At 45.1% G+C, this 26,137-nt stretch overlaps 1 protein-coding gene across 1 annotated transcript; it reads left to right on the plus strand.

Annotated features, from left to right (window-relative positions):
* On the plus strand, positions 1-25,471 carry LOC144598641 (NXPE family member 3-like). Its single transcript, XM_078408851.1, has 6 exons — positions 1-119; positions 8,292-8,487; positions 16,266-17,041; positions 20,972-21,045; positions 21,866-22,075; positions 24,895-25,471. Exons 1-6 carry the CDS (start codon positions 1-3, stop codon positions 25,446-25,448), a joined length of 1,929 nt encoding a protein of 642 aa, XP_078264977.1. The 3' UTR covers positions 25,449-25,471.
* The last annotated feature ends 666 nt before the right edge of the window (positions 25,472-26,137 follow it).

Raw genomic sequence — 26,137 nt, forward strand, 5'->3', positions numbered from 1 at the left:
ATGTCCTACTCCTGCACCTATTGTCTATTGTCTATAACATTTTATATTCTTACATTATTATATTTTAAGTCTTCTTCTTCCTCCTCCTCCTACTCCTCCCCCTCCTCCTCCTCCTCCTCCTCCTCCTCCTCCTCCTCCTCCTCCTCCTCCTCCTCCTCCTCCTCCTCCTCCTCCTCCTCCTCCTCCTCCTCCTCCTCCTCCTCCTCCTCCTCCTCCTCCTCCTCCTCCTCCTCCTCCTCCTCCTCCTCCTCCTCCTCCTCCTCCTCCTCCTCCTCCTCCTCCTCCTCCTCCTCCTCCTCCTCCTCCTCCTCCTCCTGTGTGTGTGAAGGTAGGTGTGTGGAGGTAGGTGTAGGTGTGTGTGGAGGGTAGGTGTGTATGGAGGGTAGGTGTGTGTGGAGGGTAGGTGTGTGTGGAGGGTAGGTGTGTGTGGAAGGTAGGTGTGTGTGGAAGGTAGGTGTGTGTGGAGGGTAGGTGTGTGTGGAGGGTAGGTGTGTATGGAGTGTAGGTGTGTATGGAGGGTAGGTGTGTGGAGGGTAGGTGTGTATGGGGTAGGTGTATGTGGAGGGTAGGTGTGTGTGGAGGGTAGGTGTGTGTGGAGAGTAGGTGTGTGTGGAGGGTAGGTGTGTGTGGAGGGTAGGTGTGTGTGGAGGGTAGGTGTGTATGGGGTAGGTGTGTATGGAGTGTAGGTGTGTATGGAGGGTAGGTGTGTGTGGAGGGTAGGTGTGTATGGAGTGTAGGTGTGTATGGAGGGTAGGTGTGTGTGGAGGGTAGGTGTGTGTGGAGGGTAGGTGTGTGTGGAGGGTAGGTGTGTATGGGGTAGGTGTATGTGGAGGGTAGGTGTGTGTGGAGGGTAGGTGTGTGTGGAGGGTAGGTGTGTGTGGAGGGTAGGTGTGTGTGGAGGGTAGGTGTGTGTGGAGGGTAGGTGTGTATGGGGTGGGTGTGTATGGAGTGTAGGTGTGTATGGAGGGTAGGTGTGTGTGGAGGGTAGGTGTGTATGGAGTGTAGGTGTGTATGGAGGGTAGGTGTGTGTGGAGGGTAGGTGTGTGTGGAGGGTAGGTGTGTGTGGAGGGTAGGTGTGTGTGGAGGGTAGGTGTGTGTGGAAGGTAGGTGTGTGTATGGGGTAGGTGTGTGTGGAGGGTAGGTGTGTGTGGAGGGTAGGTGTGTGTGGAGGGTAGGTGTGTGTGGAGGGTAGGTGTGTGTGGAGGGTAGGTGTGTGTGGAGGGTAGGTGTGTATGGGGTAGGTGTGTATGGAGTGTAGGTGTGTATGGAGGGTAGGTGTGTGTGGAGGGTAGGTGTGTATGGAGTGTAGGTGTGTATGGAGGGTAGGTGTGTGTGGAGGGTAGGTGTGTGTGGAGGGTAGGTGTGTGTGGAGGGTAGGTGTGTATGGGGTAGGTGTATGTGGAGGGTAGGTGTGTGTGGAGGGTAGGTGTGTGTGGAGGGTAGGTGTGTGTGGAGGGTAGGTGTGTGTGGAGGGTAGGTGTGTGTGGAGGGTAGGTGTGTATGGGGTGGGTGTGTATGGAGTGTAGGTGTGTATGGAGGGTAGGTGTGTGTGGAGGGTAGGTGTGTATGGAGTGTAGGTGTGTATGGAGGGTAGGTGTGTGTGGAGGGTAGGTGTGTGTGGAGGGTAGGTGTGTGTGGAGGGTAGGTGTGTGTGGAGGGTAGGTGTGTGTGGAAGGTAGGTGTGTGTATGGGGTAGGTGTGTGTGGAGGGTAGGTGTGTGTGGAGGGTAGGTGTGTGTGGAGGGTAGGTGTGTGTGGAGGGTAGGTGTGTGTGGAAGGTAGTTGTGTGTATGGGGTAGGTGTGTGTGGAGGGTAGGTGTGTGTGGAGGGTAGGTGCTGAGGCTTTGGCGTGACAGGTTTTTTACAACAGTTTTCACTGCAGAGTATAGATGTGACATCTTGGAAATAATTGTAAGTTGTGAACTGACCCCCGTCAGTTCCATTAAATTAGAAAGTTGCGAAATCATTCTCCTTTATTTATCAAAGGTGGGAAATGGAAATGAAGAAACCATGGTTCAGTCAGATTAATATCTCTCCTGCAATAAATGCATGCGATTGTTATCCCAAGACACCTATATATTGGTGCAACCCGACATAGTGAAGCAAAGTCAACAGAGAATTGTAAAAAGTGACATTGTGGTTTATGTATTAGACTTCCTTTAAAAGTTGAATGTACTGAGCATGTAGTCTACAAATAGATTTCCAGAAAACATTTGGTAAGGTTAGGTTCAAAGTGTCAAATGTTTTTTTAATGTTGTTACAAAAAGTATTTTTATGTCAGTATCACAGGAGGAGCTTGTTGGTACAAATGGAGGATTAACTGCTCTCTGGCAGAAACTAATTCACATTAACTGGTCTTTTTAAATCATTGACTTTATTGCACTCATGTAAAGATAACATCAATAGCTGTTGCAAAATTAACTTCTAGGGCATTTCCAGTACAACATGTTACAAATTTGCCTTCTCGGGAGAGTTAGATTTAGCTCCTAGGGCTAAGGGAATCAAAGGATATGGGAAAAAAAGCGGGGTCCTGATTTTGGATGATCACGGTGGCGCAGCGGTAGAGTTGCTGCCTTACAGCGAATGCAGCGCCGGAGACTCAGGTTCGATCCTGATTACGGGCGCCGTCTGTACGGAGTTTGTACGTTCTCCCCGTGACCTGCGTGGGTTTTCTCCGAGATCTTCGGTTTCCTCCCACACTCCAAAGACATAAGGTATGTAGGTTAATTGACTGGGTAAATGTAAAAATTGTCCCTAGTGTGTGTAGATAGTGTTAATGTGCGGGGATCGCTGGGCGGTGCGGACTTGGTGGGCCGAAAAGGCTTGTTTCCGCGCTGTATCTGAAATATGAAATATTGAATGGCGGTGCTGATTTGGCTTGAAGGATGAAATGGCCTACTCCTGCACCCTATTCTCTATGTTTCTATGTTTCTACTAGAGGTCTGGGTTAAAATTGCAAGACATGATTAATAAGCATACATTTTGCTCAGAGTAGTTCCTAAATTTGAAATTCAGAAGTAGAAATTACTGAGAATAATAGCATTGTTAATGCACTCATCCACCCCCATTAATCTAATTTTGGCAGTAAACGGGTGTCCCCTGTTCTATTTCCCTGCTTTATCCTCATTGCGGTTAAAGGACAAAGCCAACGTTTATCAATCCAATCTCAAGGTGCAAGCAGTTTATTTACTTGCACGTGGGAGAAACACCCTTGAAATACTGGACACACCCTGTCATTAAGGCTTTCTGGATGTCAAGGTTTTTGACCATATCTCTGAGTGTGCTATTGCTTATCCAACTGGTCACCTGACTTCCAGGTACTTTCCCCTGCAACCACAGGAGATTGAACACCTGTCCCAATACCTCCCCCTCGGCTCCGTCCAAGGACTCCGACAGTCCTTTCAGGTGAGGTGGATGTTCACTTGCAACTCCTCCATCTACTGTATCCGCTATTCCAGGTGTGGACTCCTATATATCAGCGAGACCAAACATTTTGCTGAACACTTCCGCTCAGTCCACCTAAACCTACATGATCTCCCGGTTGCTAAACATTTTAACCCCCCTCCCCCCATTCCCACACTAACCTGTCTGTCCTGGGCCTCCTCCACTGTCAGAATGAGGCCCAGCGCAAATTGGAGGAACAATACTTCGTATTTCACTTGGGCAGCTTACAACCCAGTGGTATAAATTGTAACTTCTCTAACTTTAAGTAACCCTTGCTTTCCTTCTCTCTCCATATTTCCCCCTTCCTAGTTCTCTGACCAGTCTGACTGTCCTCAAGATTAAATTTTATCTGTGTGGGCTTTGTTGTCACCTTCCCCTAGCTAGCAATGATCTATTCTACATTTTCCTTGAGCTTTGTCCCCTTTGATGTCTCGTTTTAACACCTTTCCCTTCCATACCTCAGTGTCTCCCTCTCCCCTGCCTCTCAGTGTGAAGAAGGGTCTCGACCGGAAACGTCACCAATTCCTTCTCTCCAGAGATGCTGCCTGACATGCTGAGTTACTCCAGCATTTTACGCCTATCAGTGTAAACCAGCATCTGTAGTTCCTTCCAACACATGGACATCTTACAGGGCCTGATGGTTATTTAAGAGGGGAGAAAAAGAGCATGAAAGAAAGCTTGTGGGGAATATAAAAACTGACTGTAAAAGTTTCTTTAACAATGTAAAAAGGAAAAGATTCGTGAAGATGAATGTTGGTCCCTTACAGTCAGAGACAGGTGAATTTACAATGGAAAACAAGGAAATGGCAGAACAGTTAAATGAGTACTTTGGTTATGTCTTCACTAAGGAAGACACAAACAATTTCCCGGAAATACTAGGGGACCGAGGATCTAGTGGGAGGGAGGAACTGAAGGGAATCCACATTAGTCAGAAAATGGTCTTAGGTAAAATGTTGGGACTGAAGGCAGATAAATCCCCAGGGCCTGATGGTCTGCAACCCAGAGTACTCAAGGAGGTGGCTCTAGAAATTGTGGATGCATTGGTGATCATTCTCCAATGTTCTCTTGGCTCTGGATCAGTTCCTGTGGACTGGAGGGTAGCCAATGTAACTCCACTTTTTAAGAAAGGAGGGAGAGAGAAAACAGGGAATTATAGGCCAGTTAGCCTTGCATCGGTAGTGGGGAAGATGCTTGAGTCGATTATTAAAGATGTTATAGCAGCGCATTTGGAAAGCTGTGACGAGGTCGGTCAAAGTCTTCATGGATTTATGAAGGGGAAATCATGCTTGACTAATCTTTTGGAATTTTTTGAGGATGTAACAAGTAGAATGGATAAGAAAGAGCCGGTGGATGTAGTGTATCTGGACTTTCAAAAAGCCTTCGACAAGGTCCCACACAAGAGATTAGTGTGCAAAATTAGAGCACATGTTATTGGGTGCCGCAAGGTTCGGTGCTGTGAGCCCAGTTATTTGCAATATATATTAACGATTTAGACGAGGGAATTAAATGTAACATCTCTAAGTTTTCGGATGACACAAAGCTGGGTGGCAGTGTGAACTGCGAGGAGGATGCGATGAGACTGCAGGGTGACTTGGATAGGTTGGGTGAGTGGGCAGAAGCATGGCAGATGCAGTATAATGTGGATAAATGTGAGGTTATCCACTTTGGTGGCAAGAACAAGAAGGCAGATTATTATCTGAATGATTAGGAAAGAACTGCAGATGCTGGTTTAAATCGAAGGTAGACGCAAAATGCTGGAGTAACTCAGCGGGTCAGGTAGCATCTCTGGAGAGAAGGAATGGGTGACATTTCTGGGAAACGTCACCCATTCCTTCTCTCCAGAGTTACTGCCTGACCCACTGAGTTATTCCAGCATTTTGTGTCTACCATTATCTGAATGGTGATAAGATTAGGAGAAGGGGAGGTGCAACGAGACCTGGGTGTGCTTGTACATCAGTCACTGGAAGTAAGCATGCAGGTACAGCAGGCAGTGAAGAAAGCTAATGACATGATGGCCTTCATTGAGAGAGGATTTGAGTTTAGGAGCAAGGAGGACCTACTTCAGTTGTACAGAGCCCTGATGAGACTGCACCAGGAGTATTGTGTGCAATTTCGGTCTCCTAATTTGAGGAAGGACATTCTTGCTATTGAGGGAGTACAGCATAGGTTCAGCAGGTTAATTCCCGGGATGGGGGGACTGACATATGATGAAAGAATGGGTAGACTGGGCCCATGGGTCGCTGGAATGAGAGGGGATCTTATCGAAACATATACAATTCTTAGAGGATTGGACAGGGTAGATGCAGGAAAAATGTTCCCGATGTTGGGAGAGTCCAGAACCAGGGGCTCATGGTTTAAGAATAAGGGGTAGGCCATTTAAGACTGAGATGAGGAAAAAACGTTTTCACCCAGAGAGTTGTGAATCTGTGGAATTCTCTGCCACTGAATGCAGTGGAGGCCAATTCACTATATGTTTTCATGAGAAAGTTAGATTTAGCTCTTAGGGCTAAGGGAATCAAGGGATATGGGGAAATAGCCGGAACAGGGTACTGATTTTGGATGATCAGCCATGAACATATTGAATGGCTGTGCTGGCTTTCGGTACATTGGCCTTCATCAATCAGGGTATTCAGTATAGAAGTTAGCATGCTAAGTTACACTTGTACAGGACATTGGTGATGCCACATTTGGAGCATTGTGATCAGTTTTGGTCATCATTCTATAGGAATAATGTCGTTAAGCCGGAAAGAATTCAGTGCATATTTACAAGAATGTTGCAAGGGCTGAGCTATAGGGAAAGATTGAACAGGCTGGGACTTTATAACTTGGATTGTAGGAGATTGCGGGGTGATCTTATAGAGGTGTATAAAATCATAGGTAGGATGAATGCACAAGTATTTTATCCAGAGTAGCGGAATTAAGAACCAGAGGACGTAGGTTTAAGGTTCTAGGGGAAATATTTAACAGGAACTTGAGGGGGCTACTTTGTGACACTGAGGATGGAGGGTTATGGAACAAGTTGTCAGGGGAGGTAGTTAAGGCAGGTACTATAACAATAATTAAGGGACAGACACAAAAAAGTTGGAATAGCTCAGTGGGTCAAGCAGCATCTCTGGAGAAAAGGAATAGGTGAAGTTTCGGGTTGAAACCCTTCTTCAGATATCTGAATTAAAGACATTAAAGACATTTGGACAGGTGCATGGATAGGAAAGGTCTAGAAGGATATTGGCCAAACATGGGTAGGAGGGATTCGCGTAGATGGGGCATGTCATAAGTGATAGGAGTAGAATTAGGCCATTCGGCCCATTGAGTCTACTCCACCATTCAATCATGGCTGGTCCATCTTTCCCTCTTAACCCCATTCTCCTGCCTTCTCCCCATAAACCCTGACACCCGTACTAATCAAGAATCTATCTAGCCCTGCACCCTGGTCCACATGGAAAAGTTCAGCCGAAGAGCCTGTTTCCATGCTGTATAACTCTATGACTCTGCAACTAACTTACTTCTGTAATTTTGTTGCAATTAGAGAGTCAAGGAAGGCTTAGAAGGTGTCTAGATGGGTTGTGTGAATATTGGAACACAGGTGAAGTTGGGCATTGAATGGAAGGGGAGAGAGGGATGAGACAAGATGGGTGCATTGCATCAGGAAGGCTGTTTTGTCAAGCATGCCTGTCAACCAGGCTATTCCCTTTCCTACCTTCTGGGATAATTTGCATGACCTTGAAAGCTTGGATGTTCAGATTGAAGGATAACTTCTTCATTTATATCAGCTGCCTTCCACAACCGGAGTCTCTGCTGTTGGTCAGAGAGCAGTCCTGAACTACTACCTACCTCTTTGGTGACCCTCGGACTATCCTTGATTGGACATTGCTGGCTTTACCATGCACTAAACATTATTCCCATATCATAAGGTTATAAGGTCATAAGTGATAGGAGTAGAATTAGGCCATTCGGCCCATCAAGTCTACTCCGCCATTCATCATGGCTGATCATGTATCTGTACATTGTGAATGGCTCGATTGTAATCATGCATTGTCTTTCTGCTGTCTGGATAGCACGTAAGAAAGGCTTTTCACTGTACATACGGTACAGGTGATGATAAACTAAACTATGATGAAAAGTAGACTCCTGAATCAGTCACTTGTTTCACTCCCCTTGCCCAGTCTATCACAGTCTCCTCACTTCTTGGGTATGAAGAATGAGGGGTGAATGCATCTATATGGGATCGGATGATGGTGCAATACAGTATATGTGTGGCACTTGATATTAGATTGCGTTGTTAAATGGGAACTGAGGGAGAACATAATTTGCACAGGTGAGTTATTTGTGAGCATGGGAAGTGAGTAGGATTAGACTGGGCAGAGTATTAAAGAGAATGGGGCGTGAAGGGAGAGCAGGATTAGACTGGGCAGAGTATTTAAGAGAACGGGGCGTGAAGGGAGGAGGATTAGACTGGGCAGAGTATTAAAGAGAATGGGGCATGAAGGGAGAGGAGGATTAGACTGGGCAGAGTATTAAAGAGTGTGGGGCGAGAGGAGACAGTGGAATGAATAGGGATGGGTGGTGCATTCATAAAAATGGTGATTGAGAGCACAGCAGGAGAGCAGAATCAGACCATTTGATTTATGAAAGGGTGCAAGGAATAAATGGAAGTGGAACTCTAAAATAAAAAATAATTGCAGATGCTGGAAATCTAAAATACTAAGAACAGAAAATGCTGGCATTCATCTGGAGGCGGTTGGACTATTCATGTGTAACAAATGTTGTTTGAATGCTTGCTTTTAATGTTGCTGACAATTAAAATGAAAATCTGCAAAAAAATTACAATTAAAATGTTGACAGTCCTGGGTTTCAATATTTGGTTTTGTGCTTTTGCAGATTTATGAAGTTTAAGTTCCTGATGACATTGGGTGCTGTGAATCCAAATATGTTAGAGCAAGGTTCAAAAAAGTTCACCCTTCCCTTTTCCAGCTTCCATTTGGGATTCGTCCTCTTGACGCTAATGGTATTAACAGTGATGGCTTTAAATGTTCGTCAGTTGAAGGTGCGTAAGATAATGAAACACGATGTCTGTGCTGTATAACTATGAGATTTATGAAACAAGATGACATGGTGGGTACAACAATGTAATGTGTGTTATGGTGACGATGCTGAAAGCTGAGAGCAACATAATTGAGTCTTTTTAAACTAGTGGAATTTCCGTTTAATCACACAAATCGGTAACGGAATTTAAAAGGAAGTTGCAGCATATTACCCGCCTCTTCTCCGTAACCTCTTTAAACCTTTACTTCTCAATTCTGTGATTCTCATCTTCCTTAGCAACCTCCCGTGAGGCACCTTATTAAAGGCGTTATGAAAATCTAGGTATACAACATCTACTGACACTGCTTTGTCTGTCCTGCTATTTACTTCTTCAAAGAATTCCAGCACGTTTGTCAGACAAGACCTCACCTTCACAAAGCCATGCTAACTTCAGCCTATTTTATCTTCTACGTACTCCATAACCTCATCCTTTATAATGGACTCTAATATCTTACCAACTACCAAAGTCAGACTAAGCAGCCTATCATTCACACTATTCTGCCTTGCTCCCTTCTTGTGCAGCGGGGTAATATTGGCAATTTTCCGATCATCTGGAACCACTCCTGACTCCAGTGATTCTTGAAATATCACTATCAATGCCTCTAAAGTCACCTCCTACAGAACCCTAGGGTGCAGTTCATCTGGTCCTAGTGACCTATCCACCTTTAGCCCTTTCAGCTTCACAATCACCTTCTCCCGAGTAATAGCCACTCCACTAACTTCCACCCCCTGACTCTCTTGAATTTCAGCCGCGTTGCTGGTGTCTTCCACTGTGAAGACTGATGCAAAAAAGTTATTCAACTCCTCTGCCATTTCTCCTGCATCATTCTCCAGCGGTCCAATGTCCACTCTTGCCTCTTTCTTACTCTTTATATAAGCGAAGAAACTTTTGCTATCCTCTTCTATATTATTAGCTAGCTTACCGTCGTATTTCATCTTTTCTCCCTGTATTGCCTTTTTACTTACCTTCTGTTGTTCTTTAAAAGCCTCCCAATCCTCTAGCTTCCCACTAATCTTTGCAATGTTATATGCCTTCTCTTTCAGTTTTATAACGTCCTTGACTTCCTTTGTCAGCCACAGTCACCCTCATTCTCCCCCGAGAATCTTTCTTCCTCTTTGGAATGTAAAGATCCTGTATCTTCCAAATTATTCCCAGAAATTCCTGCCATTGCTATTCCACTGTCATCCCTGCTAGGATCCCTTTCCAGGCAACTTTGGCCAGCTCCTCCCTCATACCTCTGGGGTTCCCTTTGCTCAGCTGCAATCCCAACACATCCGATTTCACGTTCTCCCTATAATTTCACATTCATTTTGAGAGTAACAAAGTTAGTTCTAAAACTTAAGTTTTAAACATATAAATTCAATTATAAAGGTGTGAGATTCTCGGAATTTATGAGCTTTTGAGCTCACCAACTGTACTATTATTTTGTTTAATATTTGGAATTCAGTTCCTCATTCCTACTAAATCCTTTATTCGCTTATATATTCTGCAGCCTTTATAGGTTTACCTTCATGAAGAAAGGGGAAAAATAATTATTTAAATCTTCTGCCACATTATTCCTTGTTATAAATTCTTCAGTCTCTGTAACAAGTCCAATTTTGTCTTCATTATTCTTTTTCATTTTGCATATGTGTAGAAGCTCTTGCAGTCTGCTTTAGTATTTTGTGCCACTAAATGTTTTTATTCTACTTGGGGTTTTTAAAAAAATCGAATTTCTTGGTCCTCCTTTGAGTTCGAAAATGCTGGCAATCAAGCCGAATGCTATTTCATATCATATCATATCATATATATACAGCCGGAAACAGGCCTTTTCGGCCCTCCAAGTCCGTGCCGCCCAGCGATCCCCGTACATTAACACTATCCTACACCCACTAGGGACAATTTTTACATTTACCCAGCCAATTAACCTACATACCTGTACGTCTTTGGAGTGTGGGAGGAAACTGAAGATCTCGGAGAAAACTCACGCAGGTCACGGGGAGAACGTACAAACTCCTTACAGTACAGCACCCGTAGTCAGGATCGAACCTGAGTCTCCGGCGCTGCATTCGCTGTAAAGCAGCAACTCTACCGCTGCGCTACCGTGCCGCCCTGGGAACTTTCTGGGAACTTTCTGGGAACTTTCTTAGCCTCTTCCTTACACTTACTACGATTTTGAATTACCTGCACCCTACAAGACAAGTGGTCATGGCCTGTCTGATTAGTATAAGTCTCACCTGCCCCACAAATAGTTACAATGCCTCAGAAATCTAAATCATCCATCTGCTGTATTTCTGACCAACCATATTAGGTTTAAGTTTCTTACTGAGGTACAGTGAAAAGCTTTCTTTTGCATGTTATCCAAACGGATCATATATTCTGTATATAGATACAATGTTCACACTCAAGTACGACACCTAGAGCAAAGGGGAAGATACAGAGTGCAGTACATAGTTCTCAGCATTATATCAGCACATGGCACTGGAGTAATCCTGAGATTACCCCCTGTTGATGTCACGCTTTCTTAACCGTTTCCTTGTTGCCCAAACACTGCATGCTGGACCTCGTCCTTATTTCTACCCACCCTGTTGGGACTGACATGGACCGCAACCTCTGGCTGCCCCCCCCCCCCCCCCCCCCCTCTTTCACGATGCTCTGCAGCTATTCAGTGGTATCCTTGCCCGGATCCTCGACTTTCTAACCTACAGATCACAATCAGTGAGGGTAGATGACAACACCTCCTCTACAATAATAACTTTCAACACCCGCAAAGTGCCCTGCAAAGATGTGCCCCCTGTTGCCTAGTATACTGTCTATGCACTCACTACTGTGTGGTCAAATTCTAATCTAACTCTATTGCCACACTGAGGCCACACACAAACTGGAGGAACAGCAACACATAAATTGCTTGGGTAGTTTACTACCCAACAGTATAAACGATTCTCCAATTTTAGGTAATGTCTTACTAACCACCCCCCCACCCAACTCCATTTCTCCCCATCCCCTCTCTTCCCTCCGTTTATTCCCCTGTGCCCCACCTGAACTCTCACCTATTTCTCTCCTCCCCCCCCACTACTTTGCTCCCCCTGACTTCACAATGCACAACTCTTCTAACCTGTCTCACACGTATTGTTCTTATCTCTAACCTTTGTTCCAACCATCTGTTTATCAACCCCTCTCCCCCACCACCCCGCCCTGCCTGTACCGACCTATTACCTGCCACGCTTTGTCCTGTCTCTTCTCTTTTCTAGATTTCTTCCCCCCCACCCTATAAGCAGTCTGTAGAAGGGTCTCAATGCCTATCCATGTTCTCCATGCTCAGCCATGTTGCCTGACTGCTGAATTACTAACGCACTTTGTGGTCTTTTGCATATTAGCTAGCATTTGCATTTCTTTGTTTCTACATAAAAACAGCAGATATTTTCTCAAAGCCATTAATGGATTAGATGTGTTTTTCTGGTCATTTCTTGGCCATTCTTACTGAAACTAGTTTCTTATGCCATACTTAATTTCCTGAATTTAGATTCCCCTTACTGTCAAGATAATTTCCAAACTTCCTTGAACACTGCACTTACATTTCACCATCCACAAAGATTCGGAACAACCTCCTCAGATTGTCTCTCCTGCTGTTGAAGTACGAGGGGAAGCTGGCCAAGAATATAAAGGACAGTAAAAGCTTCTTTAGATATGTTAAGAGAAAAAGAGTAGCAAAGTCAAATGTGGGTCCCTTGAAGGCTGACACGGATGAAATTATAATAGGTAACAAGGAAATGGCAGAAGAGTTGAACAGGTACTTTGGATGTGTCTTCACTAAGGAAGACACAAACAATCTCCCAGATGTACTGGAGGACAGAGGATCCAGGGGGGTAGAGGAACTGAAAGAAATTTTCATTAGGCGAGAAATAGTATTGGGTAGACTAATGGGACTGAAGGATGATAAATCCCTGGGCCTGATGATCTGCATCCCAGGGTCCTCAGGGAGGTGGCTCTAGTAATAGTGGACGCATTAGTGATCATTTTCTAATGTTCAATAGATCCGGAATCAGTTCCTGTGGATTGGAGGATAGCTAATGTTATCCCACTTTTCAAGAAAGGAGCGAGAGAGAAAACGGGGAATTACAGACCAGTTAGCCTGACTTCGGTAGTGGGAAAGATGCTGGAGTCAATTATTAAAGAGGTAATAACGGTGCATTTGGACAGCAGTAAAAGGATAAGTCCAAGTCAGCATGGATTTATGAAAGGGAAATCATGCTTGACTAATCTTCTGGAATTTTTTGAAGATGTGACAAGTGAAATGGATGAAGGGGAGCCAGTGGAAGTAGTGTATCTAGACTTTCAGAAAGCCTTTGATAAGGTCCCGCACGGGAGATTGGTGACTAAAATTAAAGCACATGGTATTGGGGGTAGGGTGTTGACATGGATAGAAAATTGGTTGACAGACAGGAAGCAAAGAGTAGGAGTAAACGGGTCCTTTTCAGAATGGCAGGCAGTGGTGAGTGGAGTGCCACAAGGCTCGGTGTTGTTGTACTTCGTGGTCCGGTACCTGTTGTACCTTTAGTGACTCTGGACGGACCACAAGTACACGTGTATAAAAGGTTCCATTGCTGGAGCTCAACTCCAGGCTGTTTATTCCGTGGCCACCTGCATCCAGAGTGACCGCCTAATCACACCCATCACTTATATACACAGCCATACAAAGTAGTTCTTGGATACACAAAGTAGTCCCAGCAATATCACAACATCCCCCTTGTCTTATATATTACAACATTCCCCTTGTCTAATATAAAATAGTTTTCTTTACCATTCGAGGGCTAAAATATATTTAACAAACAAAACCAAAACACCATTGCTTTTTGCAAACAAAACCAATAACACAACTAAACACAATTAAACACAATTGCTTTTTTTCGCCATCATGGTGGTCACTCCTCTGCGGAATTTCACTCATCGCCAGGTGGTCACTCATCTCCGGGTGGTCACTCACTCCGTGTGGTCACTCACTCCGTGTGGTCACTCACTCCGTGTGGTCACTCCACAGATATATACATTTATACAAAAACATCAAATATAATACATTAAGCTTTCATTACACAGATCACTACACAGGTCATTAAACACAAAATATTCATTTTGTTCCATATCTTCCCCTCAAGAAGACGTGCTGTGTAGATCAAACGTAGTGTAGGCTCTAGATGCTCCACCACCATGATTTGCCTGCCACTGCTGGCCTCCCACTGCTGGGCTGGCACTGCTGGGCTGGCACTGCTGGGCTCCCACTGCTGGGCTCCCACTACTGGGTTGGCACTGCTGGGCTCCCACTGCTGGGCTCCCACTACTGGGTTGGCACTAATGGGCTCCCACTGCTGGGTTGGCACTGCTGGGCTGGCACTGCTGGGCTGGCACTGCTGGGCTGGCACTGCTGTAATCGCGGTGCGATCGCGCCTCCGCTGCAGTGCGCTCTGGCCCCGCCCACAGGTGCTCCCGGCAGCTGCCGCGCAATTCCAGCCCGCTACCGCTGCCTCGGGCCCAGGGCCGTCCCGACTCTATGGTCGACGCGCCTGGATGAATATTTAGTGCCTCGGCCTTACCGGCCGCCGCACCTCCGCGGGTGGTCGGTCCCTCCGGTCGCCGACCCCCTCCGGTCGCCGCACACCTCCGTGGGTGTCGGTCTCCTCCAGGGCTCTCCCGGTCGCCGCACACCTCCGTGGGTGTCAGCCTCCCCCGGTCGCCGCACACCTCCGTGGGTGTCGGTCTTACCGGTCGCCGCACACCTCCGTGGGTGTCGGTCTTCCCCGGTCACCGCACACCTCCGTGGGTGTCGGGTCTCCCGGTCTTTCCGGTCACCGCACACCTCCGTGGGTGTCGGGTCTCCCGGTCGCCGCACACCTCCGTGGGTGTCGGTCTCCTCCGGGGCTTTCCCGGTCGCCGCACACCTCCATGGGTGTCGGTCTTCCCCGGTCACCGCACACCTCCGTGGGTGTCGGGTCACCCGGTCTCCTCCGGTTGCCGCACACCTCCATGGGTGTCGGTCTTCACCGGTCACCGCACATCTCCGTGTGTGTCGGGTCTCCCGGTCTTCCCCGGTCACCGCACATCTCCGTGTGTGTCGGGTCTCCCGGTCTCTCCCCTGCGAAGCAGTCGCAGGCTTCTAATCTCGGGCCTACACAGGTGCTGGGGCGTGACGTGGGCCTACACGCACCGCCCCCAGCAGCTTGCAGCGTCACGTCGGCAACTCGGCGCCGACTACTGAGCAGGTAACTATACCAACTCACACTGACCCTGTCGGGATGCACTCCAAACGTCCCGTAGCTCGGTAGCTGGAAACTTTTCTTTTGTTTTGTTTCCCTTCAGGGTTTTTTCTTCTTTTTTTTTCTCTTTTTAACCTTTTCTGCTCGGGCATGCTTCATTCCCTCCCTAGGCAAAACACCAAGCCGCTGCCACCATGTTGTACTTCGTGGTCCGGTACCTGTTGTACCTTTAGTGACTCTGGACGGACCACAAGTACACGTGTATAAAAGGTTCCATTGCTGGAGCTCAACTCCAGGCTGTTTATTCCGTGGCCACCTGCATCCAGAGTGACTGCCTAATCACACCCATCACTTATATACACAGCCATACAAAGTAGTTCTTGGATACACAAAGTAGTCCCAGCAATATCACAACATCCCCCTTGTCTTATATATTACAACAGGTGTTGGGGCCGCAACTGTTTACCATATATATTAATGATTTGGAAGAGGGAATTAGAAGTGACACTAGCAAGTTTGCAGATGACACAAAGCTGGGTGGCAGTGTAAACTGTGAAGAGGATGTTAGGAGGTTGCAGGGTGACCTGGACAGGTTGAGTGAGTGGGCAGATGTGTGGCAGATGCAGTATAATATAGATAAATGTGAGGTTATCCACTTTGGCGGCAGAAACAAGGAGGCAGATTATTATCTCAATGGAGTTAGGTTAGGTAAGGGGGAGGTCCAGCGAGACCTGGGTGTCCTTGTACACCAGTCACTGAAAGTTGGCATGCAGGTACAGCAGGCAGTGAAGAAAACTAATGGAATGTTGGCCTTCATAACAAGAGGATTTCAGTATAGGAGTAAAGAGGTTCTTCTGCAGTTGTATAGGGCCCTGGTAAGACCACATCTGGAGTATTGTGTACAGTTTTGGTCTCCTAATTTGAGTGTAGTGTAGGTTCACGAGATTGATCCCTGGGATGGCGGGACTGACATATGAGGAAAGATTGAAAAGACTAGGCTTGTATTCACTGGAGTTTAGAAGGATGAGAGGGGATCTTATAGAAACATATAAAATTATAAAAGGACTGGACAAGCTAGATGCAGGAAAAATGTTCCCAATGTTGGACGAGTCCAGAACCAGGGGCCACAGTCTTAGAATAAAGGGGAGGCCATTTAAAACTAAGGTGAGAAAAAACTTTTTCACCCAGAGAGTTGTGAATTTGTGGAATTCTCTGCCACAGAGGGCAGTGGAAGCCAAATCACTGGATGGATTTAAGAGATAGTTAGATAGAGTTCTAGGGGCTAGTGGAATCAAGGGATATGGGGAGAAGGCAGGCATGGGGTATTGATTAGGGACAATCAGCCATGATTACAATGAATGGCGGTGCTGGCTCGAAGGGCCGAATGGCCTCCTCCTGCACCTATTTTCTATGTTCCTATGTTTGTTCCTAGGATTGTAATTGTTGAGATAGGAAGATGAACCTCATGTACAAATATGGTTTTCTTTTTTAATAACTCTTTACTTTTCATAGTCTGGTGGCTATGAAGCAGATGTAAAATGGAAGAGATATCCGGATCCAAAGTTTGAACACGGAGATCAATTGAAGGAGGAGAATCTGACGCTTTGGACTTTGAGGCTTCTGCAGTGTGGCTACCAGAATCACAGAATCACCACCGAGGAGAGGTCAGAGGGTACAGTCCTGATGAAAATGATCGAGTGGCCACATCCGCCCAAACCTGCTGTGCCTTTTCTGAAGAGCAGCAATCCTTCGCGGACTCGCTTTGTTATTTTAAATACCGCAAAGACTTTCTACGTCGGAGATCAGTTGCTGGTGATGCTGCATATGTTTGACTTTGCAGGAAATCCGAAGCAATATGGGGGGGACTATCTCCAGGCACGCATCCACACCCCCGAGTTAAAAGCTGGTGCAGTAGGAACAGTTGTAGATCAGCAAAATGGGTTTTATTACATCAATTTTACCTTATTCTGGCCGGGGAAAGTGCAAGTGTCCGTTTCCCTGGTTCATCCCAGTGAAGGGGTCCAAGCACTTGAGAGGATACGGGACGAATTCCCGGATAGAGTGTTTTTTAGAAGCACTTTCAAGTCAGCAAAAACCTCGGAGACCACAGTGTGCAATCTGTGCCTGCCTCAGACTAAACCACTCTGTAACTTCACTGATCTCAGGACTGGGGAGCCCTGGTTCTGTTATAAACCGAAGAAGCTTCCCTGCCATTCCCGCATCAACCATGCAATGGGAGGTTACAAGCAGAAGCTCTTAACTGGAGAAGAAGTTAATTATTTCCGCAGGTATGACCATCATTCTCATTGAGATACTGATATTTCTTTCCTCACATCCCGAAGCTCATTTCATGAACTCATCACACTCATGCTCATTGTGCCTTAAGGAACAATATGGTTCAATTCTGTAAGCAGACGCCTGATCCAAATTCCCATTGAGCCTAGGGGACACAGTAAACATGTTGTCATCTAGAATAATAAACAAACCACAGGAGGTCCTGGTGCAGGGACTTGATCCAAAAAGTTGGCCATTCCGCTGCCTCCACAGATGCTGCTGAGTTCTGCCACCAGTTATTTTTTGTCCTGTTGAGCTTAGATCCATTTCAAGAATGACAGATGGTTGATCGGGCGGCACAGTGGCGCAGCGGTAGAGTTGCTGCCTTACAGCGCTTGCGGCGCCCGAGACCCCGGTTCGATCGCTGTCTGTACGGAGTTTGTACGTTCTTCCCGTGACCGCGTGGGTTTTCTCCGAGATCTTCGGTTTCCTCCCGCATTCCAAAGACGTACAGGTTTGTAGGTTAATTGGTTTGGTATAAATGTAAAATTGTCCCTAGTGTGTGTAGGGTGGCATTAATGTGCGGGGATCGCTGGTCGGCATGGGCGGTTGGCCGAAGGGCTTGTTTCCACGCCATATCTCTAAACTAGACTTTGATCTGATGTTGGTGAAATGGAAATTGAACCTCTTTAACATGGGAGACTGCAACGCCGTTTATATAGGAGTTTGGTCAAGACCACGCTGGGATGATCACCCAGCCTAGAATTGCCCTTCCATGGGCTGGGCGCTGAGCCGATCACACTGGCCCTTCCCACTCCAGGTTCCAGCTGAACCTTACAAACGAGGACACCCACCCATCTCTGCCACTGACAGCCAGCAAAAGTGGGACAGCATTTCGACAGCATCTAATGCCATCAATGGTTTTTAAATATCACCAACTATGAAAGACACTTGAAAACAATTGGCGTAAATAAAACATGAACATTTACAAAAATAGTTAACTTAAAACAATGTTTTAATTGTTATTTCACATGAATTTTTTTTTTTTTTTAAAAGAAGGAACTTATCTTCCCCTGTGACATAAACCTTAGCCCGACAACCCCTGCTGAATCGAATGATCATTGACTCCGACACCAAATCTGACCTGCTGTGAAATCCAAGTGGTGATCCTTAATCCTTTCCTTGATTAGTACGGGTATCAGAGGTTATGGGGAGAAGACAGGAGAATGGGGTTAGGAAGGGGAGATAGATCAGCCATGATTGAATGGCAGAGTAGACTTGATGGGCCGAATGGCCTAGTTCTACCTATCACATGACTTTATGACCATAAGTAGGAAATCGCAGAAAGACTAGGCTCTGCCACTAGCCTCTGGGCAGCTGTGACCAAGTTATTAGTGACCGGATATGGCTTGCAGCATTATCATTGACTCCTTCCATCACTTTGGCAGAGTTAGGTAGAGTTGCTGTCTTACAGCGCCAGAGACCTGGGTTCGATCCTGACCACGGGTGCAGTCTGTATGAGTTTTACGTTCTTCCTGGGACCACACAAGTTTTCTCCGGGTATTCCGGTTTCACCCAACTTTCCAAAGATGTGCAGGTTGTAGGTTAATTGGCTTTTGTAAATTGTCCTTAATGTGTAGGATGGAACTGGTGTATGGGTGATCGCTGGTTGGTGCAGACTTAGTGGGCAAAATGGCCTGTTTCCAAGCTATATCTCTAAACTTTGTTCATGATTCACAATAAATTGATTGGGTGGTAATTACAGCCAAAACCAGGATTATCAAGACACAAAGTGCTGGAGTAACTCAGCTGATCAGGCAGTATCCCTGAAATATATGGATAGGTTACATTTCGGGTTGGGACCCTTCTTCACACTGAGTTACTCCAGCACTTTCTGTCTTCTTTCTTTTGTAAACCAGCACCTGTAGTTCCTTGTTTCTCCAGGATTATCAAGGTTCTCTCAGACTCAGATTTCTGCATGATAAACATAAAACCTCACCACCAGCATCCACTTCTATACTCATCCTTGAGTTGATTGTAGCAACTCAATCGCAACTGCCAGGTGTTATCCATCTCCACCTCTACGTGCAGTTCCTCCGCAAATATTCTAAACATTTGCTCAGTCCCCTTCTGATTCCGTGCTCGAAACGTCCAAACATTCATGATACCTCCTGTTGCTTCCATTTGTGTACCAGACTGCTCCCAGTAGCACAATTAGTATAAGAAGATAACTGCAGATGCTGGTACAAATTGAAGGTTTTTATTCACAAAATGCTGGAAGGTCTTGACCCGAAACGTCACCCATTCCTTCTCTCCCGAGATGCTGCTGCCTGTCCTGCTGAGTTACTCCAGCATTTTGTGTCGATCTTCGGTGTAAACCAGCATCTGCAGTTCCTTGTTACTCCAGTGTAACCTTTTATCTCACTGGGCAGCAGGAACGAGGCATTCCACAGCTTACTCCCAGACATTCCCGATGCCTTCCTCCTATAAAAAAACATATTCAAATGTTGTCCCAAAACTTTGTAATTTAGGCCTGTGCAGATGCTTTCTTTGCTTTCTTCAAAATTCAAATGAGGTGGGTCCCCACCTAAGAGAACAGTATTATTGATCAGCAGAAGGATGACAAATGAAGGAGAAGTTAATGACTTGGATGAAGGGATTAAAAGTAACATTAGCAAATTTGCAGATGATTCAAAGCTGGGTGGCAGTGTGAACTGTGAGGAAGATGCTATGAGGTTGCAGGGTGACTTGGACGGGTTGTGTGAGTGGGCGGATGCATGGCAGATGCAGTTTAATGTGGATAAGTGTGAGGTTATCCACTTTGGTGGTAAGAATTGGAAGGCAGATTATTATCTGAACGGTGTCAAGTTAGGAAAAGGGAATGTACAACGAGATCTGGGTGTCCTAGTGCATCAGTTACTGAAAGGAAGCATGCAGGTACAGCAGACAGTGAAGAAAGCCAATGGAATGTTGGCCTTCATAACAAGAGTAGTTGAGTATAGGTCCAAAGAGGTCGTTCTGCAGTTGTACAGGGCCCTAGTGAGACCGCACCTGGAGTACTGTGTGCAGTTTTGGTCTCCAAATTTGAGGAAGGATATTCTTGCTATTGAGGGCGTGCAGCGTAGGTTTACTAGGTTAATTCCCGGAATGGCAGGACTGTCGTATGTTGAAAGACTGGAGCGACTAGGTTTGTATACACTGGAATTTGGAAGGATGAGAGGGGATCTTATTGAAACATATAAGATTATTACGGGGTTGGACACGTTAGAGGCAGGAAACATGTTCCCAATGTTGGGGGAGTCCAGAACCAGGGGCCACAGTTTAAGAATAAGGGGTAGGCCATTTAGAACAGAGATGAGGAAAAACTTTTTCAGTCAGAGAGTTGTAAATCTGTGGAATTCTCTGCCTCAGAAGGCGTGGAGGCCAGTTCTCTGAATGCATTCAAGAGGGAGCTAGATAGCGCTCTTAAGGATAGCGGAGTCAGAGGGTATGGGGAGAAGGCAGGAACGGAGTACTGATTGAGAATGATCAGCCATGATCACATGGAATGGTGGTGCTGGCTCGAAGGGCCGAATGGCATACTCCTGCATCAATTGTCTATTGTCTAAGTTTGGTGAAGTGCTTGTGGAATTAAAACCCCTCCTTTTGGAGAGGGATATGGACCTGACTATCATTTGGGAGATCATGGCTGTGGCTCATATGCAGTTATGTGTGGCTCATATGCAAAGTTAATCTACTGCCGAAGTGAGACCAGTGAGAGTGTGGCAGTGAGAGAGAGTTGAGGGGAATAACTCATGGCACATGATAAATAGCAGGCAGGAGGTTAGGGCTGTTGCCCAAGTGATAAACGATCCTCTTTTATCTCTATGCTTCCTACAAAATTAAATGTTTACTTGTTCCATTTCATGGATGCAATGGCTTAAGAAATAATAATATATTTTCAGTGGGAAAAATGTCAAGATGCCAATATTACCCAATGGTCAAGGTTATGTAATTGTAGAGTCTTCACCTCACGCAGGTAAGAGAACAATGATTTACTGACTCATCGATTCGAGATTTGCATATATTCTTGGGGCTGTGTGAGTGAAATGTTGAGAACAGTTATTTTCTACTGCAGATAACCCAAACTGAATTTCATGTTTTGTGTGGATTTTTTAGGTTTAAGTAACAGATCAGAAACAAGTATTTTACTTACTTTAACATGAACTTATCTCTGTGTGCAACAAAAATAGGACTGTGTTGATATGTGTCATGGATTTACCTAGTTATATGCTGGAAACTTTCAACTTATTGAAGCCCATCTACTATTCTAGCGCTAATCCCAAATTTGAGTAGATTACTAGGACGTCAAGACTGATACACTCCAGCAGCATGGGGGAGTGCTGCACTGTAGCAGGTACTCACAGATACAGTTGCTCATGTCATTAAACCAAGGCTGGCTCTACCTGTTCTGTCAGCTCGGACATCCCATGGCACATACGCAAACCAATAACACCGTTCAATATTTGTAAAACTGGCTCCCCAATTTACCCATATTATACAGTGACTACTCTAAGCCCCAACAAGTGGCTGTAGATCGGGACACACTGAAAGGAACATGAAATTGCAATTGAAATCTATGTCATTTTCATTCATTGCACTGACGCATTCAATTTGATTTTTATTGGCTTGTGTCCCTCCTGTGTGGCATTTCATTTCATCTTTCCACAATATCAGTTTGTTTTTCGATCAGATATTCTCTTAGGATTTGTCATTGCCTCAGAAAATATGATTAGATAATGGAAAGAAGATTATAAATCAAAGACGTTGTATTTAAATTTCTTTCTCCTAATTTTTAGACATAGGTCTCAGTGGCTGTCTGCCTGGCACGCCGTTGCATTCACCATCCGGATTTTATTATAAGGATCAATGGGTATCAACAACCTGTAGCATCCAACACTTTGACTCTCCAGCAAGAGTTACCAACTGTCTTCGTAGAAAAAAGATTTATATGTTTGGAGATTCCACCATACGCCAGTGGTTTGAATATTTGACATATTTTGTACCAGGTTAGGTTTACCCATTACTCATTATGCATTGTAGTGTAATCTGTTTGTGGCTTTATATTCATTCCCATTCATAAGCAATTTTGTGTTCTTTTCATGCAAATTATACTTCCTTGTAAGTGAATATTTTTTTTGCTTCTTGAAGATGAATAGGTTTCAATTTCTACACAACACATCTAAATGATAAGAACATGTACGATTATAGAGTCATCGTCATACAGCATGGAAACAGCCCCTTAGGCCCAACTTGCCCATGCCGACCAAGGTGCCCTATCTGCACTGGTCCTACCTACACCCATTTGGGCTTTCTCTCTCAAAACCTTTCCCATCCATGTTCATGTCCCAATGTCTTTTAAATGTTGTTATAGTACACGTCTCAACTATCTTATCTGGCAGTTCCTTCCACATACCCAACTCAAATAGAAACATGCATGCGCTGAACTCTTGTCATCACACTTTTAAAAACATCCCACTCTCTGGTAATTCCTTTTCCTACAAACAGCCAACTCTAATCAACTTGAGCAAGTTCCTGTCTAATACTACTAAAGTTGGCCTTGCCCCAATTAAGAACGTGAACGTGTGGCCGTGACCTGTTTTTATCCCTAACTATTTTAAAGCTATTAGAACAATGGTCATCGGTCCCAAAGGACTCCATCATGGACACTTCAGTCACTTGGCCTTCCCAATTTCCCAATGCAGTTTAATGTGGATAAGTGTGAGGTTATCCACTTTGGTGGTAAGAATAGGAAGGCAGAGTATTATCTGAATGGTAGGAAAAGGGGACGTAAAACGAGATCTGGGTGTCCTTGTGCATCAGTCACTGAAAGGAAGCATGCAGGTACAGCAGGCAGTGAAGAAAGCCAATGGAATGTTGGCCTTCATAACAAGGGGAGTTGAGTATAGGAGCAAAGAGGTCCTTCTGCAGTTGTACAGGGCCCGAGTGAGACCGCACCTGGAGTACTGTGTGCAGTTTTGGTCTCCAAATTTGAGGAAGGATATTCTTGCTATTGAGAGCGTGCAGCGTAGGTTTACTAGGTTAATTCCCGGAATGGCGGCACTGTCATATGTTGAAAGACTGGAGCGACTAGGCTTGAAAACACTGGAATTTAGAAGGATGAGAGGGGATCTTATCGAAACGTATAAGATTATTTAGGGGTTTGACACGTTAGAGGCAGGAAACATGTTCCCAATGTTGGGGGAGTCCAGAACCAGGGGCCACAGTTTAAGAATAAGGGGTAGGCCATTTAGAACTGAGATGAGGAAAAACTTTTTCAGTCAGAGTTGTGAATCTGTGGAATTCTCTGCCTCAGAAGGCAGTGGAGGACAATTCTCTGAATGCATTCAAGAGAGAGCTAGATAGATCTCTTAAGGATAGCTGAGTCAGGGGGTATGGGGAGAAGGCAGGAATGGGGTACTGATTGAGAATGATCAGCCACGATCACATTGAATGGCGGTGCTGGCTCGAAGGGCCGAATGGCCTCCTCCTGCATCTATTGTCACAACCGCTGACACTACCTCATTAAAAATCATTGCCCTAACCACAAACACTTTCCAAGGTCATTATTCTGTTAAATATCATAAAACCAGGCTATCCAATAATAATTTCGGACTAGCAAACAGCAACCATTAAACATGATGACTTGTGCCAAAGGAGAAAGTAATCTTATAGGAAAAAAATATTAATATCTGTATCTCTTTTCCTTGACCAACAAATTTAGCCGCTGTTGTGTTTGATTTAATTCTACTTTTGATAACTATAATCTTGACTACAAGGTTTTATTCCTTGTCTGAAGAAGGGCCTCGCTCGACCTGAAACGTCACCCATTCCTTCTCTCCAGAGATGCTGCCTGTCCCATTGAGTTACTCCAGCCTTTTGACTCTATCTTTGGTTTAAACCAGCATCTGCAGTTCCTTCCTACACTTTTATTCCTTGATGCTATTTGCCCTATTGATATTTTCTTCTCTACTGTTAATCTTTACAAGTTTGCAATGTAGTCAGTGATTGAATATCTGGTGTGGAGCGGGTTAAGTATAAATCACTTGGAATATCAGGTAGAGCCACTGGCTGCATAGGGCTTTTTTTGCCAGCAGTCCAGTCCTGACCACACAGTGGCGCTGGTGGTCTCGAGTTTGTGTCAGTCTTCCGCAAACCTGCAAATGGGGAACACAACCGGGAAGGAGACATCCCACATTGTCTCCCTTCCTCTCCTTTCTTCCTCTTTTTCTCCTGCTTCTTCTCTCATCCTCTCCTTTCCCCTAGTATGCAGAAGCTTTGGAGTCAACAAAAAAGCCCCAATGAGGGGAAGATAATCACTCCTTTAGACCTCTGAAATTTTAGAGAGTGCCAAATGCTTATAATTTGAGCATTTGGGCCTAAGGGCCTGTTTCCATGCAGTATGACTCTGCAGGCTCCAGCTAGTTTTTGACAATGATGTCCACGCCCATACCTTTCATCTCTTTGCTTGGTTCCATTCTGGGCAATCCACCCACAACCAGAATACCTCCAGCAATGCAAACTCTCTCTCCGCACCACATTTACAAAATCGTGCAACCTTTTATAAATCTACCGTTGACTTTGTTCCTCCTCATCAACGTGAAGGATGTTCCCGACATTCTCGGAGGAGGTGAACTAAAAGTTCAACATCTCTGCTTCAGACCAACCTGTGCACCAGCACTTTCAGACACTTCCACTTCTGGACAGAGAATGAGCGATGTGGTTCTATCTCGGCACAATGAGCTTTTAAAGGATATGCTGATATGTAATTTTAGTTATTACCTACCAAATTATGACTCAAAATTGTTTTAAGCGTTTTCTTTTTTAGGCCTGAGAAAGTTTGATCTGGGCAATTCATTGAAAACTGGACCTCATCTTGCTCTGGATGTGGACAACACAATCAAGATAGATTATTTTGCACATGGGAAACCCATCCGCATCCAGCCCATATCAAGTCAGAACCTGCCATTCATCGCCAATAAATTGGATGACATTAATGGAGGGAAGGACACAGTTATAGCCTTCACCATCTGGTGCCATTTCAACACTTTCCCAGTGGAGTTTTACATCCGGAGGTTGCAGACCATTCGGCAGTCAGTTCTACGCTTGCTCGACAGAAGTCCCGAGACAGTGATTGTGATAAAGACTGCCAATGTCCAGTCCCTTCCAAAAGAAGTCAGCCTCTACAACAGTGACTGGTTCTCCTACCAACTTGATTTAGTGATGAGAAGGATGTTCCAGGGCGTCAAAGTGGCCTTTGTGGATGCATGGGAGATGACAATAGCCCATTACCTGCCACATGCCCTCCACCCCAAGCAAATCATTATCAAGAATGAGGTTGGTGTGTTTCTCTCGTACGTGTGTCCTTTGAAAAAGGAATAAATGCTTCATTAAGTCTGTCCCAACAATCATGAGAATCATGTAAAAAGGAATGGAAAGATTGTACATAAAATAAATTAATGGCACTGGCCGTTTTTTAATTAAACATAAAATATTGTGATCTCGCTACAGTCTGTTCTGATTTTAAAATTAGTCTATTATGATATGTGGATCATGATTTAAGTATAAATCACTTGGGAAGAAAATTACATATAAATTATGACTGGTGTGAGGAACATTGTTATTTTATATTGTACACATAACTTATTTTAATTTCTGTTCTGAAGGTGTACCCTTTTCCCGATTATAGATACGAATGAGTGTTATCCGCAGTTATGCCTTGTGTTACATGTCAGTGAACCTATAAAATCCAGTGGCAAAAATATCTGCACTGAATTTGACCCGTGCTTAATCATCGCAGTGCAATGCGTGCAGAATTCCACTGTATTCTTCCAAAATAATTCTCTACATGATTGTAGAGCTCACCCCCTCCATGACACACTGGTCAACCTGAGGAGTACCTTCACCAACAAACTGGTTCCACCAAGATGCAGCACAGAATGCCACAGGAGATTCTTCTTCTCTGTGGCTATCAAACTGTACAACTTTTCTCCCTTCAGTCATGAGGTAGACTGAGACCGACCCCCCTCCCCCCCCCCCTCCTCCTTCCACCCCAATCTTTGCACATCTGC

Source organism: Rhinoraja longicauda, chromosome 12 (assembly GCF_053455715.1).
Source record: "Rhinoraja longicauda isolate Sanriku21f chromosome 12, sRhiLon1.1, whole genome shotgun sequence".
Taxonomy (NCBI): domain Eukaryota; kingdom Metazoa; phylum Chordata; class Chondrichthyes; order Rajiformes; family Arhynchobatidae; genus Rhinoraja; species Rhinoraja longicauda.

Bases quoted from the DNA above. Each gene is read 5' to 3' on its own strand.
- LOC144598641 (XM_078408851.1), top strand. From the start codon at position 1: ATGTCCTACTCCTGCACCTATTGTCTATTGTCTATAACATTTTATATT. The intron at 8,488-16,265 runs GTGCGTAAGATA...TACTTTTCATAG, and splicing joins TAAATGTTCGTCAGTTGAAG to TCTGGTGGCTATGAAGCAGA. The intron at 17,042-20,971 runs GTATGACCATCA...ATATATTTTCAG, and splicing joins GAAGTTAATTATTTCCGCAG to TGGGAAAAATGTCAAGATGC.